At 41.8% G+C, this 15,641-nt stretch overlaps 1 protein-coding gene across 4 annotated transcripts in view; it reads right to left on the reverse strand.

Annotated features, from left to right (window-relative positions):
- The window catches only part of cntn5 (contactin 5), a 162,712-nt gene that overhangs the window by 18,935 nt on the left and 128,136 nt on the right, over positions 1-15,641 (reverse strand). For all 4 annotated transcript variants that reach the window (XM_079513507.1, XM_079513508.1, XM_079513509.1 and 1 more), the window contains 2 exons: positions 8,389-8,538; positions 1,446-1,516 (listed from right to left, as the gene is read on the reverse strand). In XM_079513507.1, coding sequence (XP_079369633.1) covers positions 1,446-1,516; positions 8,389-8,538 — 221 coding nt within the window. The remainder of the gene's footprint in view (positions 1-1,445; positions 1,517-8,388; positions 8,539-15,641) is intronic.

Here is a 15,641-nt window from a genome sequence, read left to right on the forward strand (position 1 = left end):
GACTTGGCTTTCTTAAGCACCTGGTTTTTAAAGACATGATCCAGGCTGCTGAAATTTACTCTGACTATCTTTGAGGCCGTTCTCACAATCCTACCAAGGTGGTTTTTGTCCTTTATGTTCAGGTTTCCGTACCAGCAAATGATGGAGAAGGAGATAATTGACTCAATAAATGCACTTTAGTTTCATTAGAGATTTGGCGAGCCTCCTCCGCTTTTGTACTTTAGATTAGAGCTTCTTGCATGTCCTTTTTGTAAATGATAGTTTTTATTAGGTAGATATTTGTATAGAAAGATCTAACCAGGGACAGGGGTCGCAAATTATCCTCGGCTATAAGCCCCAATGCAACGGTTTCATGTTTTCATAACTTGACGCGTTGTTTTTTGTATTGTTCCTGTTAAATAAACGTATAACTGCCTTGATTTACTGCAATTTACTGCATATAGCCTACAGTAAATTAACTTCTAAAACTAAACGAAAACTGTATTTAACACTGTAAAGTAATTCATTTTTTTGTTCAGCCTTATTTTTTCATAGGAAGACTAGCTGGTTGCCATGGCACCAACTCAGCCCCGGTCCAATTCGGTTTTGCGCCCAATGCGAGATTATTAGCGGTCTGTGTACTGTGTATGTGTTAGTATCAGCAGGATCAATGACAGAGAAATAATCTTGAAAATAAAAGTGGTTTATACAGTAGGCCTACTGTTTTACTTTATCTCAGTGAATAAAAACAACTACCGCAGCTTAGTGTCCGGATATTTGGACATTTTTGGGAAAGTTTATAGGACGGTTCTATACTATACCTATCCTTGTGGAGGATTTAATCAAATAAAACGTATGAGATTTGAATAGCCTATTGATAACAAAAAGTGCTGTTCAATACTCTCTTATTATACTCTCTTCACTCTAGTCTTGAAGACAGCGTGCCAGGACAGCCATGTATTAATTAATCCACCAGTGTATTCCAGACAGTGTTTTTACCTTTTTTTGGTCGAACCAGACGAGGGATCTATGCTTGCAGAATATAAACAAAGCCATGTGTAGTGGACCCATGTCTTTATTCGACCCGGCTTTCCACCTCGGGGCTTGGAGTAGAAGGAAACTACCTACAACACGGCTTTTTGGGTTGCCTGTTAACTGTTAAGTCAAGTGTGTGACGACATCCCCCACTTAAAGCAGGCATTGCAGCAGATGAGACATTGTTATTGTGAGGACAGAACAGGGGTGCAAAGTGTATTTATTCTTGTTTATTTGTGGGGAGGCGGTGCCTGGGCACCCACCAGCAATTGTATTTTATTTTATTTATTTATTATTTATTATTACACAGCACCCCTACTGACCTGGCGCCATAGGTGGGGAACTGTCTCGCCTGCCCCAAAGACCGTGCCTGCACTAGCTAACAGGAATCCTTAATACAAATCTAATCAAATCAACCAAATCAACCTTACCTCCCAGGAGATGACCAGTTCATGCCGCCGTCCGTTCCCTCCACTGACGTTAGCCGGCGCCACCGCGGGAACTGTAGACCACAAAGAGTCAGTTGGCTTTTTTTGCCACACCAAAGAGAACTTTGACAAACTCTGAAACTGTAGAGGAATATTATACAGTTTTCAGTCTGCTGTACTAATAAAAAGCAAGGCTTTTGCACACCTACAGGCGACAGGTGCGTAGGAGAGGGTACGGTGCCTGACGATGAAAAAGGCACCGCACACTGTCTTTAAATGCAGTGAACCAACTTTTAATAGGGAAACAGCAACATTTCGGCCTATACCGCCTTCATCAGACTATCTTTATGATAGTCTAAAGATAGCCTGATGAAGGCCGCATAGGCCGAAACGTTGCTGTTTCCCTATTAAAAGTCAGTCTGCTGTACTAGCATCGAGCAATCCTCAATCTACCGACCGACCGACCTATACAAAAGTAAAGAAATCCTGACCTACCTACCTACGGTGGGACCATTGGATCTCTCTCTCTCTCTCTCTCTCTCTCTCTCTCTCTCTCTCTCTCTCTCTCTCTCTCTCTCTCTCTGTTCTTAGCTTACGCATGTTTCTTGATAAATGCATTTTATATATGTGATGTATTCCCATACTTTTGTTCCTGCCTAATGTAAGTCGCTCTGGATTAAGAGCGTCTGCTAAATGCCTAAATTGTAAAATTGTAAATTGTCTCTCTCTCTCTCTCTCTTATATATCGCCTCTGTCGGGTGGAAACCTCATAGCCTATGTCCAAAACTGTTACTTTTCCGGATTCAAATTAAAAGTACAAAAGTACCGGATTTACAAAATCGAGCTTGCAGTTCTGCTACTTTTGATGCTTTTGTGTGACGCTGTAGTATGATCAAGTAGGGCATTAATTTACGAAAAAACACAATATGTAGATAAGAGGTTTCTGCCTGACAACAGTGATATACAGTAGCCGGCCCAATATACATTTTACACTTTCAGAGTGAGGTTTATTAATTAGCAATTTTGTGGCCAATTACATTTTACATTTTTCAAATAATTGAGAAGTGTGTTTTTATATACAAGCTTATACACATACAAAATATGGATCAGTATAGGTCTACTTATCAATTATTTTATAAAATTAGCAATATTTTTAATATAATGTATTAAATTGATTGGATCCATTAGGCCTAAGTGTCGTGTCTGAATTTCCGAGTTTAAACTAACGCTCAGGATTGTTCTCACGACGGGGTTAAGACGACGGAAGGACCGAAATAATATGCTGCTCAGTCGGTGAACCCCGTTTTACCGCTCAGCAGACTGCATGGATGAGCAGGAACTGCTATTAGATGAGAGCAATTAGTCTGTTAATTACGCTGAGGAGATAGGACAGATTAAATAAGCCACTTCCCTGTGACCGTCGACCTTTGTAATTATGATATTTCACCAGACGAGGGAAAATGAGCGAGCCGCGTGAGTCAGACAGCTCGCTGTACGCCGTCACACCGGGGGTTTCTGTTGGCCATGAATAGTCAGTGGCAGACGGTAACTTGATACATTTCGTTGCCGTCAGGGCAAAAACCTTATATCTCCATTTAAACTTTTTCTCGTAATTAACTCCCTCCTTGATCATACTAACTACAGCATCACACACCAGCATCAAAAGTAGCAGATCAGCAAGTCTATGTGCTACTTTTTATACATTTCTTATTTGAATCCTGAAAAGTAAGTTTTGGACATAATGAGGTTTCCACTTTCACATTTCAGAGGCAAATGCACTTTTGACACCTACATTTCTAGGAAATGTACATTATGGATAAACCACTCAAACTCCATTTCAATTAAAGTGAACATTGCAAATCTACAAGCACACAACATGTCACAATGCTACACGCCTCATATTCAAGTCTCATATTTTTACTATTATTCTTAATCTTTGAATTGTTTTAGCAAAATATCTGTATTTCAGTACAGCAATGCATTGGTACTAAAAAGAAAACATAATGTTTTGAACTCAAGTACAAAATAGCAACAGACGGCTAGGCTAGCAACCTTCAGTCGTAGCCGAGTCATTTTAAGCAGGCGTATCTACAGTATGTCTAGTTTGTCAACCTATAAGATGAGGGCGAGAAGCGACCTCGCCGTAAAGGGTCCAGTCTTCTCCATGTATGGCTACGTGATCTTCATATACGGAGACGGCCATATAAGGTGGCGTGACGTGTCACGAAGCGTGATGTCACGAGGCGTGACCATAATATATGGGGCATGATGACACAAGACGTGACCATATATGGAGCGTGATGTCATGAGGTGTGACCATATATGGAGGCATGACCGGCCGACCGAACCGAAAATGCAGGTGGTTTTCATAGTAAACTGCGACCTACAGTCGCAATAAAATAATATATTTCTAATAGTTAATAACAATATTCTGACTCAAGTAGACTCTGTCCAGCCAGCCACTGTAAATAGTTTATTTTTCTGTCCTGCCTTTGGGCAAAGGAGTGTGGCTGGCCTCTTTAGCATGCGGCGCTAAACTTGTCATAATTCATGTAAGCAGCTTATTTCTCGACGTCCTCTCCTCCCAATTAAAATGAAACGGGTTAACAAGGGCGATGCGGCGGCCACGGGGCCCTGCAGCATCTTTCTCTGCTGCTGACGCACGCAGGCAGTGGCTGTGTAAGCTCCGCAGCTGCAATAAATCACCAGGCTTTGGAAGGTCCCTGCGACGCGCCAGGCAACAAGAGGCCAGCCGGGGGCTTATGGGAGGAGGCGCATATGTTTTGGTGAGGATCTTGTGTGTCTTCTGAAAATAGCAGATCTACAGGCTTGTAGATCTATAGAGCTATTTTCAAATATCTAAACTATATATAGGGCTTAATTGGTATAGGTATTTTTTTATTTTTTTATCCCACAATTTTTGTAGCCCTTTTTTATGCTCACAACCCAGAAAATAGCAGATCCACAAGCTCACGATGGTATTTACAAACTATGGATTAAGTGGGGTAATGCATGTTTTATAATAATATTTCAAAATAACATCTAAATCTCTAAAGTAACTAAAGTTATAATCATAGTGGTGTAAAAAGAAAAGTACAATATTTGTAGAATTGTATAGTACAAAAGTACAGTAGCCTACTTGAGTAAATCGCCTCTGTCGGGCGGAAACGTCATACGTTAAACACTGTTACTTTTCAGGATTCAAATTCACAGCAAAAGTAGCAGATCTACAAGCGCAAAACTACTACTACCCTTGAGTGACCTCAAGGTTTCTGCCTGGCAGCGAATGGAACCAAACCCATTTGTACTCTCTTGGACTTAAACTAGAAAGGTCGCAATTTTAAAAAATTGCAAAGTGTGGTTGCCGCAGTGGCTCACATATGCCCCTCCCACTGATATTGCCAGCCAATTACAATGTCGCGTCACCCCTGCGATCATGCGTAAGTAATTCGGAGGGGATTTATCCCCCAAAAATCATGCTTTTGCGATAAACGGTTACATTTCTCGCATTTGCGGCGCCCCCTATGGATGAAAATAGAATTGCTTTTGGTACTTGGTTGATTGAACCACCCGCGACATGTGATTCAAATTTGGGATGGATTGGACATTTCGTTCGTGATTTATGGCATTTTTTGTGATATAGGCCCCTCCTACTAACTTCGGACGACGATTACGGCCGAACGATACGCACTACCAAAATTCTGCAGTTGGTGTTTTAATCGGATGGGTCCCGAGATCATGTGTGCCGATTTTTGTGAGATTTGGACAACATATGTAGGAGGAGGAGCCAAAAGTGTGTTTTGGAGAAAATTCAAAATGGCGGAAAATCTATCATGACGCAAATGGGCGTGGCCTATATGGGGAGATGCGTCATGACCCAAGGAAGTCAGGGGAAAAAGAATTTTGATTTTACGACCAACGGTGCAAGAGTTATAAGCCAAAACGTAAAGTGGGCTGTTATAGCGCCACCATGAGGCCGACCGATAACATTATAAGTTAATTAATTTTAGTAATTATTATGAACCTACCCTCCAAGTTTTGTAACTATAGTGCTTACAGTCTCTGAGGAAAAAATACTTGAATGTGATTTTTCGCACTTTCCCATTCATGTCAATGGGGAAATTTAAATCACTAATAAATTCATATCAATTAAACAATACAACATTTCTCTTAACAAAATACAAGCTATCGATTCCCGAGGAAGCCGGTCAATTTGAGATATGGCTCAAGTGCGTACAGTCAAAACTGTGGGAGGAGTAGTAGTTTGAAATTTAGGGTTACTATAGAAAGAATAACTAGAAAGGTCGCAATTTTAAAAAATTGCAAAGTGTGGTTGCCGCAGTGGCTTACATATGCCCCTCCCACTGATATTGCCAGCCAATTACAATGTCGCGTCACCCCTGCGATCATGTGTAAGTAATTCGGAGGGGATTTATCCCCCAAAAATCATGTTTTTGTACCATACGGTGACATTTTTGGCATTTCCGGCGCCCCGTATGGATGAAAATGGAATTGCTTTTGGAACTTGGTTGATTGAACCACCCTCGACATGTGATTACAATTTGGGATGGATCGGACATTCTGTTCGTGATTTATGGCATTTTTTGTAAAATAGGCCCCTCCTACTATCTTCGGACGACGATTACGGCCGAACGATACGCACTACCAAAATTCTGCAGTTGGTGTTTTAATCGGATGGGTCCTGAGATCATGTGTGGCGATTTTTGTGAGATTTGGACAAAATCTGTAGGAGGAGGAACAAAAAGTGTGTTTTGGAGAAAATTCAAAATGGCGGAAAATCTATCATGACGCAAATGGGCGTGGCCTATATGGGGAGATGCGTCATGACCCAAGGAAGTCAGGGAAAAAATAATTTTGATTTTACGACCTACAGTTCAAGAGTTATAAGCCAAAACGTAAAGTGGGCTGTTATAGCGCCACCATGAGGCCGACCGATAACGTTATAAGTTGATTAATTTTAGTAATTATTATGAACCTACCCTCCAAGTTTTGTAACTATAGTGCTTACAGTCTCTGAGGAAAAAATACTTGAATGTGAGAAAATGCGAAAAATCGCATTTTCCCATTCATGTCAATGGGGAAATTCTATTCACTAATAAATTCATATCAATTAAACTATACAACATTTCTCTTAAAAAAATACAAGCACTACCTTCCCGATGAAGCCGGTCAATTTGAGATATGGCTCAAGTGCGTACAGTCAAAACAGTGGGTGGAGTAGCACATCAAAAAAAAGACTAATCCAGGTAAATAAAGAATAAAGTGTTACAATTACAATAGTCTGGTTGCCCTTTAGGGCAACCACACTAACTAGAAAGGTCGCAATTTTAAAAAATTGCAAAGTGTGGTTGCCGCAGTGGCTTACATATACCCCTCCCACTGATATTGCCAGCCAATTGCAATGTCGCGTCACCCCTGCGATCATGCGTAAGTAATTCGGAGGGGATTTATCCCCCCAAAAATCATGTTTTTGCGACAAACGGTTAAATTTCTCGCATTTGCGGCGCCCCCTATGGATGAAAATAGAATTGCTTTTGGTACTTGGTTGATTGAACCACCCGCGACATGTGATTCAAATTTGGGATGGATTGGACATTTCGTTCGTGATTTATGGCATTTTTTGTGATATAGGCCCCTCCTACTAACTTCGGACGACGATTACGGCCGAACGATACGCACTACCAAAATTCTGCAGTTGGTGTTTTAATCGGATAGGTCTGGAGATCATGTGTGCCGATTCTTGTGAGATTTGGACAAAATCTGTAGGAGGAGGACCAAAAGTGTGTTTTGGAGAAAATTCAAAATGGCGGAAAATCTATCATGACGCAAATGGGCGTGGCCTATATGGGGAGATGCGTCATAACCCAAGAAATCCAGGGAAAAAAATATTTTGATTTTACGACCTACGGTTCAAGAGTTATAAGCCAAAACGTAAAGTGGGCTGTTATAGCGCCACCATGAGGCCGACCGATAACATTATAAGTTAATTAATTTTAGTAATTATTATGAACCTCCCCTCCAAGTTTTGTAACTATAGCCCTTACAGTCTCTGAGGAAAAAATACTTGAATGTGATTTTTTTGCACTTTCCCATTCATGTCAATGGGGAAATTTAAATCACTAATAAATACATATCAATTAAACAATACAACATTTCTCTTAACAAAATACAAGCACACGATTCCCGATGAAGCCGGTCAATTTGAGATATGGCTCAAGTGCGTACAGTCAAAACTGTGGGAGGAGTAGTAGTCTGAAGTTTAGGGTTACTCTAGAAATAATAATAAAGTGTTACGATTACAATAGTCTGGTTGCCCTGTTAGGGCAACCACACTAATAAAGTGTTACGATTACAATAGTCTGGTTGCCCTGTTAGGGCAACCACACTAATTAACATTGATTTTACATTATAAATTGGTGGCCCAGAGATAGAAATGGCATTCAATGGGAGTCCGTAGACTAATGCAGGTCAAACTGGGGGTCCTTGAAATTAAAAGAGAGTCGCTGCTAGAGCCATACAAATATTCTCTTATGGAGGTCCCAGTCCCTGGCATACCTTTTCAAATGGGGGTCTGCAGGCTAATGAGTGTCAATTTGGGGGTCCTTGACATAAAAAGTTTGTGAACCACTGATGTAGGCTACTTAGTTCCTTTCCAATTCCACCACCGATGGAGAGAGTACAAGGAGAGAGTACAAGGAGATACCGATGGAGAGAGTACAAGGAGAGAGTACAAGGAGAGAGTACAAGGAGAGAGTACAAGGAGATACCGATGGAGAGAGTACAAGGAGAGAGTACAAGGAGAGAGTACAAGGAGAGAGTACAAGGAGATACCGATGGAGAGAGTACAAGGAGAGAGTACAAGGAGAGAGTACAAGGAGAGAGTACAAGGAGATACCGATGGAGAGAGTACAAGGAGATATTTTACCGGCTTCTTTGGTCCTAACCGCTCTGGAGGGCGTGCTGGGGTCTCCCGTCCCGATGGCGTTGCTCGCCACCACTCTGAACTCGTACTCCACCCAGGGGTTGAGCTGCACTGCCATGGCTGACTCCATGTTCCCTGTGACTGGCTCTGGGTCTGTGGGGGGACGGAAAGGGCAAGGTTGTTGTGACAAAGAATGCTACAAAAACAAATTATCTCCACAAATTCAAGGCTTCACAGGGTGAGTAAATGATAGGAACAAAAAGTCATTTTGGGGGTACTCAAAGGGGTACTTTTGAGTAAAAGTAAAGTATTGACGTTTTTGAAAGATTCTACTTTAGTACACACAGTATAACATAGAACTCTCAATCTGCAATCTAACTAGTAACAAAAGCTGTCAAATATTGTAGTGAAATGTAGTGGGGTAGAACTTCTAGTTAACCCCACTAGTCTTATTGTCTCCACCAGGCCGAAGGCATGGGGAGAGAGTATGTTTTGCACTCCGTCCGTGTGTGTGTGTGTGTGTCCGTGTGTCTGTGTGTGTGTCCTTCCGTCCGTCTGTTACCAGCTAATCTCCGGCACCGTTAACCCGGTCGATGCCAAACTTTGCACACACACTCCCTGGATGCCAACGATGAACCTCTGCCCCACATTTTCCAGAACGGCCTGTTATAGCGCCACCAGGGGCCGCTTTGTGCAAAACAAGTTTTTGGACAGTACACCTACAGATTTTGTCCAAACATCACACAAATTGGTACACAGTCTCTCTAGAGCCATTCAACGAAACAGGTCTTTCAGATTTCTCAGACTCCATCCTGATTGGCTAAGATTGGCTTCCAAAGTTCGTAGGAGTGCTCAGTTTCAAACAAAATGCTGCAAACTATGAACACATCATGTGATTTCCGTGAAATTGTGCACGCACATTCCCACTAGGCCGAGGAAGAAATGCCACATGAACATTTTCAACTCAGCCTCATGGTGGCGCTATAACTGGCCGAAAAGTGTTTTTACCTCTAACTGCATGGATCTGTGGATAACTTTGTATGCCAACTCCCTAGAGGCCAAGGAAAAACCTTTGCCTGGAATTTTTCACATCTGCTCTTTATAGCGCCACCAGGAGGCCGACATATGTAAAACACATTTTCTAATATTACTCCTTCAGATTTTATCCAAATTTCACGCAAATCAGTACACATGTTCTCCATAGTCATGTGATCAAGACCGGTTTGTTTGATTTCTCATAATCCACCCTCATTGGCTACGATTGGCTTCTAAACTTTTCAGGAGTAGCCTGCTTTGTACCCGTTTTGTACAAATCGCCACAACTACTCAACGCAGCGTCCGATTGCGGTGAAACTGTGCATGCATATTCCCACTAGGCTGAGGAAGAAATGCCACTTGACAGTTTTTGAATCAGCCTCATGGTGGCGCTACAACAGGCCAAGCCGCGTCTCACACACACACACACACACACACACACACACACACACACACACACACACGTTTATATATTACTCCTACACATTTTGCCAAACATCACACACACTGGTGGAGACCTGTGCCCGGAAGGGCACTTTTTCTAGTTTTTCCTCTTTTTTTGAGTGGTGTAAACCACTCCTACGACTGGCTTTGTTAGTTTACGTGTCTATCTGTCTGTCAGTTCACTCGGGTGTGATTTCATTACGTCAGACATTACGTCAGATCAGAGCTGATCAGGCTATATAATACCTTACACCACTCAGTTCACACGGGTGTGATCTTTTACTATACTTCTACCGTAGAAGTATAGTAAAAAATAAAAAAGAGAGAGAACTAGAAAAAGTGCCCTTCCGGGCACAGGTCTCCACCAGGAGGATAGGAGTGTGTGTGATGTTTGGCAAAATGTTTAGGAGGATGTTTTTTTGTATTTGTTTTTGCAACAATTTGCTTCATTTTGTTGAGGAAATGCAGAGCCAGATGACTCATAGCATCTCTGAGGATAGAATTCTGGATGAGCAAGACATGTGCAGCATTTTGTACAAAACGGGCCACTCCTGAAAACTTTGGAAGGCAATCTTAGCCAATCAGTGTACAATCTGAGAAATCCAACAGACTCGTCTTGATCACATGACTACAGAGATCATGTGTACCGATTGCCATTTCTTCATACGCCTTTGATGGCAATTGGATGATTTGAGGCATTTTGTCCAAAAATGTGTTTTGCAAAAATCAACCTGTTGGTGGCGCTATAACAGGCCAATGTGAAAAGGGTGGGATATATTCCTCAGCCTAGTAAGAAAATGTGTGAAAGATTTCACGTAAATTGCATGCTGCGTTCATGATTTGAGGCTATTGTTCAAAACGGGGCAATCTTGCAAACTGTGAAAGCCAATTATAGCCAATTAGGATGGAATATGAAATATCAGACAGATCCGACTTGAGCACATGACCATAGAGATACTGTGTAACGATTTGTGAGATTTTTGGACAGAATCTGGAGGAGTAATATCAAAAAATGTGTTTTACAAAAGTCGGCCTCCTGGTGGCGCTATAAAAGGCAGATGCGGAAAATGCAGGTCAAAGGTTTGTCCTTGGCCTCTAGGGAGTGTGCATGCAACGTGTCACGCAGATCTGTGCAGTTTTAGGTAAAAAATGTGAAAAGCTGCCTCATGGTGGCGCTATAACAGGCCGTTCTGGAAAATGTGGGGCAGAGGTTCATCGTTGGCATCCAGGGAGTGTGTGTGCAAAGTTTGGCATCGACCGGGTTAACGGTGCCGGAGATTAGCTGTACACAGACGGACGGAAGGAAGGACGGACGGACGGACACACGGACGGAGTGCAAAACATACTCTCTCCCCATGCCTTCGGCCTGGTGGAGACAACTAAAAGTAGTATGTGTACTTAGTTACATTCCACCACTGGGGAAGGTGTTTACTATTTATATATTTATATTGGGGCCACAGACCCCATAACACTCGTTTAGCTGCATGGGGACCCCCTGAGAACCCCTCAAGGACCCCTGGGGATCTCTTATGATGCTCTTAGAAGATTTTCTTTACACTTGCACACTACAATAATTTGAAAAAGAATGGGGCATCATACACTAGAGGATTTCATTGAGAATATCGGGCTTGGTGCGAACGCAGCTCCTCCCGTAATTGTCTCCACCAGGCCGAAGGCATGGGGAGAGAGTATGTTTTGCACTCCGTCCGTGTGTCCGTCCGTCCGTCCGTCCTTCCTTCCGTCCGTCTGTGTACAGCTAATCTCCGGCACCGTTAACCCGGTCGATGCCAAACTTTGCACACACACTCCCTGGATGCCAACGATGAACCTCTGCCCCGCATTTTCCAGAACGGCCTGTTATAGCGCCACCATGAGGCAGCTTTTCACATGTTTTACCTAAAACTGCACCGATCTGCGTGAAACGTTGCATGCACACTCCCTAGAGGCCAAGGACAAACCTTTGACCTGCATTTTCCGCATCTGCCTTTTATAGCGCCACCAGGAGGCCGACTTTTGTAAAACACATTTTTTGATATTACTCCTCCAGATTCTGTCCAAAAATCTCACAAATCGTTACACAGTATCTCTATGGTCATGTGCTCAAGTCGGATCTGTCCGATATTTCATATTCCATCCTAATTGGCTATAATTGGCTTTCACAGTTTGCAAGATTGCCCCGTTTTGAACAAAAGCCTCAAATCATGAACGCAGCATGCAATTTACTTGAAATCTTTCACACATTTTCTTACTGGCCTGAGGAATATATCCCACCCTTTTCACATTGGCCTGTTATAGCGCCACCAACAGGTTGATTTTTGCAAAACACATTTTTGGAACAAAATGCCTCAAATCATCCAATTGCCATCAAAGGCAAACATGTTTATATTACTCCTAAACATTTTGCCAAACATCTCACACAGTCCTATCCTCCTGGTGGAGACCTGTGCCCAGAAGGGCACTTTTCCTAGTTTCATCTCACGTGATCACGTACAGAAGCAGCAGTAGCAGAGAGTTGCAGACTTGAGGCCTTTTCAGACGGGCAGCGACTGACGCGCCTAGTAATTCATTATCAATGACAGGGGTAGAAAATGCCAGGAGGATCGAGGGCCGTCCGATAATAATGTGTCACATTGTGTTGTGAGCTTGTAGTACTTCTATTTTTGGATAATGTCCCCAACCAGAAAATGGATGGATGTATCACTGCATGCGGACCCCATGAAGCCAAACTGAATGATGGTGTGTACTCTATATTGCTGTGTGTTGTTAAAGTCAACGTAAGTGGTTTTCTTTGGTTAAAATAAGTGTTAAATAGCTCTATATTATGATCATTGCTAAAGTGTTTGTTCAGTAACAGGAGTCTTCATGGCTGGAATGGAACACTATATGAACACGATATGAAGCTCATAAATAGGTACCGTACTCTGTCCTGATTGGCTGAAATTGTGTCACCTACCTGAAAATGTAATTTCTGGAGACACAGGGCCAGGGAGACTCATGTTACTAAACAAACATAATAGATATAATATGTGTATTATAATACACATATTCAGTATTCACGCAGCTGGTGTGAATTTGTGTCACGTGTTATGAAAGTATTAAGGATTGCTCTTCTGGCAGATTAACGTGTCTAATCTGGCCTCTCTCCGGGGCCGCTGTAATCAGGCTGGGTCAATATTAGCCCCTACAACAATAAACAAACATTAGCGACGTTAGGCCAGACATCCAATGAAACAGCACGGAGCACAGCTCACCGCCTTATCGCTGGATGCAGAGAAGCTCTTATGGCTGCTCAGTCAAGCTCGTTGCTCTCCAAACATGAACGGATAACTCTGTCTGTGTTGGAGACCCATTTACCTCACTCATGTTAACCACTTAAGAGTAAGAGCTGCTATATACTTAGTGAAAACTGACCTGCGTTGGCATTGTACTTTTTTTGTTGATCAAAACTCCAGCCCAGGGGGGCAATCGTAGCACCCATTAGTAACAGAATCGTAACAGACCACTAGGGGGCGAGCCCAACTCGTTTGCGACAGTTTTATATACCCTTCTACCCATACCTAACCAAAGCCAAAAATCTAAAACTTCTCACCAAGTGCATAATTGTTGTGATTTTTTGAGGGGCGCTAGCCCCATATCCAGCTTTGAGGGTTTGTGTAAACACGAATATTGTCCTAACACAATCATTGAATGCCATTGACAATGAATGGCCAATTTTGAGTGTGTGCAAACTCGAACATTGAATGCCATTGACAATGAATGGCCAGTTGTAAGTGTTTGTGCGAACACACACATTGAATGCCATTGACAATGAATGGCCAGTTGTAAGTGTTCGTGCGAACACACACATTGAATCCCATTGACAATGAATGGCCAGTTTTGGGTGTTTGTGCAAACATACTCATTGAATGCAATTGACAATGAATGGCCAGTTTTGGCAAACACAAACATACAAACAAACATTGAAGACAAAAGGGAGGACACAAATTGTTATTGGCCGGAATGAGATGATGTATGATGATAATAAGAGCACCCCTCACTTCACACGGTGTGTTTTTGAGGGGTGCTAGCCCCTCCTATAAACAATATAGTGTAGATTCTGTCTTAACACAAACATTAAATGGCATTGACAATGAATGGAGAATTTACGTCATCTGTGTCTGAGCAAATCAGCTGTCGGTATGTCAGTGGAAACCATTGGCCAGTAAGGGACCACCATTCTTGATGACGTAACTAAGTTATGTTTCAAGGTTGGTATAAGGTATAAGGAGTGCCGTTCACACAGGTGTGATTTTTTTCTGTAAAGGCAAAACGCGTCATCGTACCAAAAACTAACGTTCTCAGAAGACAGTTGACTGGCCCTTAAATAGGCTACCCGCTGATGTATTATTATTATATCACAACATAATGTTATATAATTGACCTAAATGGCGTTATATGATAGTATAACATACAATATAGCATACAATGATAGTATGATTGGACATGTGGAAAAGTTAAGCATGCAGAGTGATACCTGACGAAGACCCATAAGGGGTCGAAACGTTGTCATCCTTATACCTAATAAAATTCCTGTGGGAGCTACAAACAGTGTGCGGACTACTTCTCCATCTCCTGTACGTATCTTTTTGTCCAGCACCTGAAAGTTTTTTGTAGATGTGCGTACGTTTCTCTGGATTCCGTTCTAAGCACAGTGTAGTGTTTTGTTTCATAAGCACGAACGTGATAAAATAGGCTGCAGCTGTTGATCCCTTGATGATCTGCTGCTGCTGCCTGCTGAGCACGTGGTAAAGATACCAAGGATTTGACAGTGATGTCACCGTTATGCTACGCAACACGGAAGTAACACAAAGCCATTTATAAATCATAGTCAGTGACGCGTCCGCTGACGAATCCTTGGTATTTTCATTCGAACGAACGGAGTCAACCTTTCATTCGCTGTTTGGAAAATCCTTGTTAAGGTCGGGAAACAGTTTGGCAGGCAAGATGTGTCGCCAAGACAGTGTTCCAATGGATCAAATGTAGTTCATATTTAATCACAAGCTTTTATTAATACTTTGGTACTTACTACCTAGCCTAGCCCCTTAGATAGCACATTATGTAGACTTAGATAGTATTTTAAACAGACTTATAGCTTGTTACGTAGACAGCTCTAGAATTGCACTTTATGTAGTCATAGCACTTTATAGTACACATGTATAATATATTATATAGTATAGTATGTATAGTTTACATAGATACTCCACTGTTACGTTCTTAGTCTACGCATGATTCATGATAACTACTTTTTATATATGTGATGTATGCCATGCTTTTGTTATTGCTTAATGTAAGTCGCTCTGGATTAAGAGCGTCTGCTAAATGCCTAAATTGTAAATTGTACTACATTGGTTCAATATTTATATATAAAACACACATGTGACAAATTTCAATAGAAGCTAAAATAGCAGAAATTTGTAGTATGACAAAGTACAGTAGGTCATTAAATGATACATAGCTTGCAGAGTTAGTTCAGTCAGATATACTCAAGGGTTTCATGCTGTGCTCTAGGGCACATACTGTACATATACTCAAGGGGTTGCTGCATTACTATGTGGGTGGATTCAGTGTGTGCAAGACCCACATGTCATTCGCTGATATGGCAGTCAGCTGACCAATTGAGAAAAATGTAGCAGAGCCGAAGACCAAGATAAAATATTATATGCACACTTGTATTCTCATTCTACAATAAATATTGGTTAAATCTATTATTATTAATATCTGACTGAACTTATTTAAAA

Source organism: Electrona antarctica (genome assembly GCF_951216825.1).
Source record: "Electrona antarctica genome assembly, chromosome: 11".
NCBI lineage: Eukaryota > Metazoa > Chordata > Actinopteri > Myctophiformes > Myctophidae > Electrona > Electrona antarctica.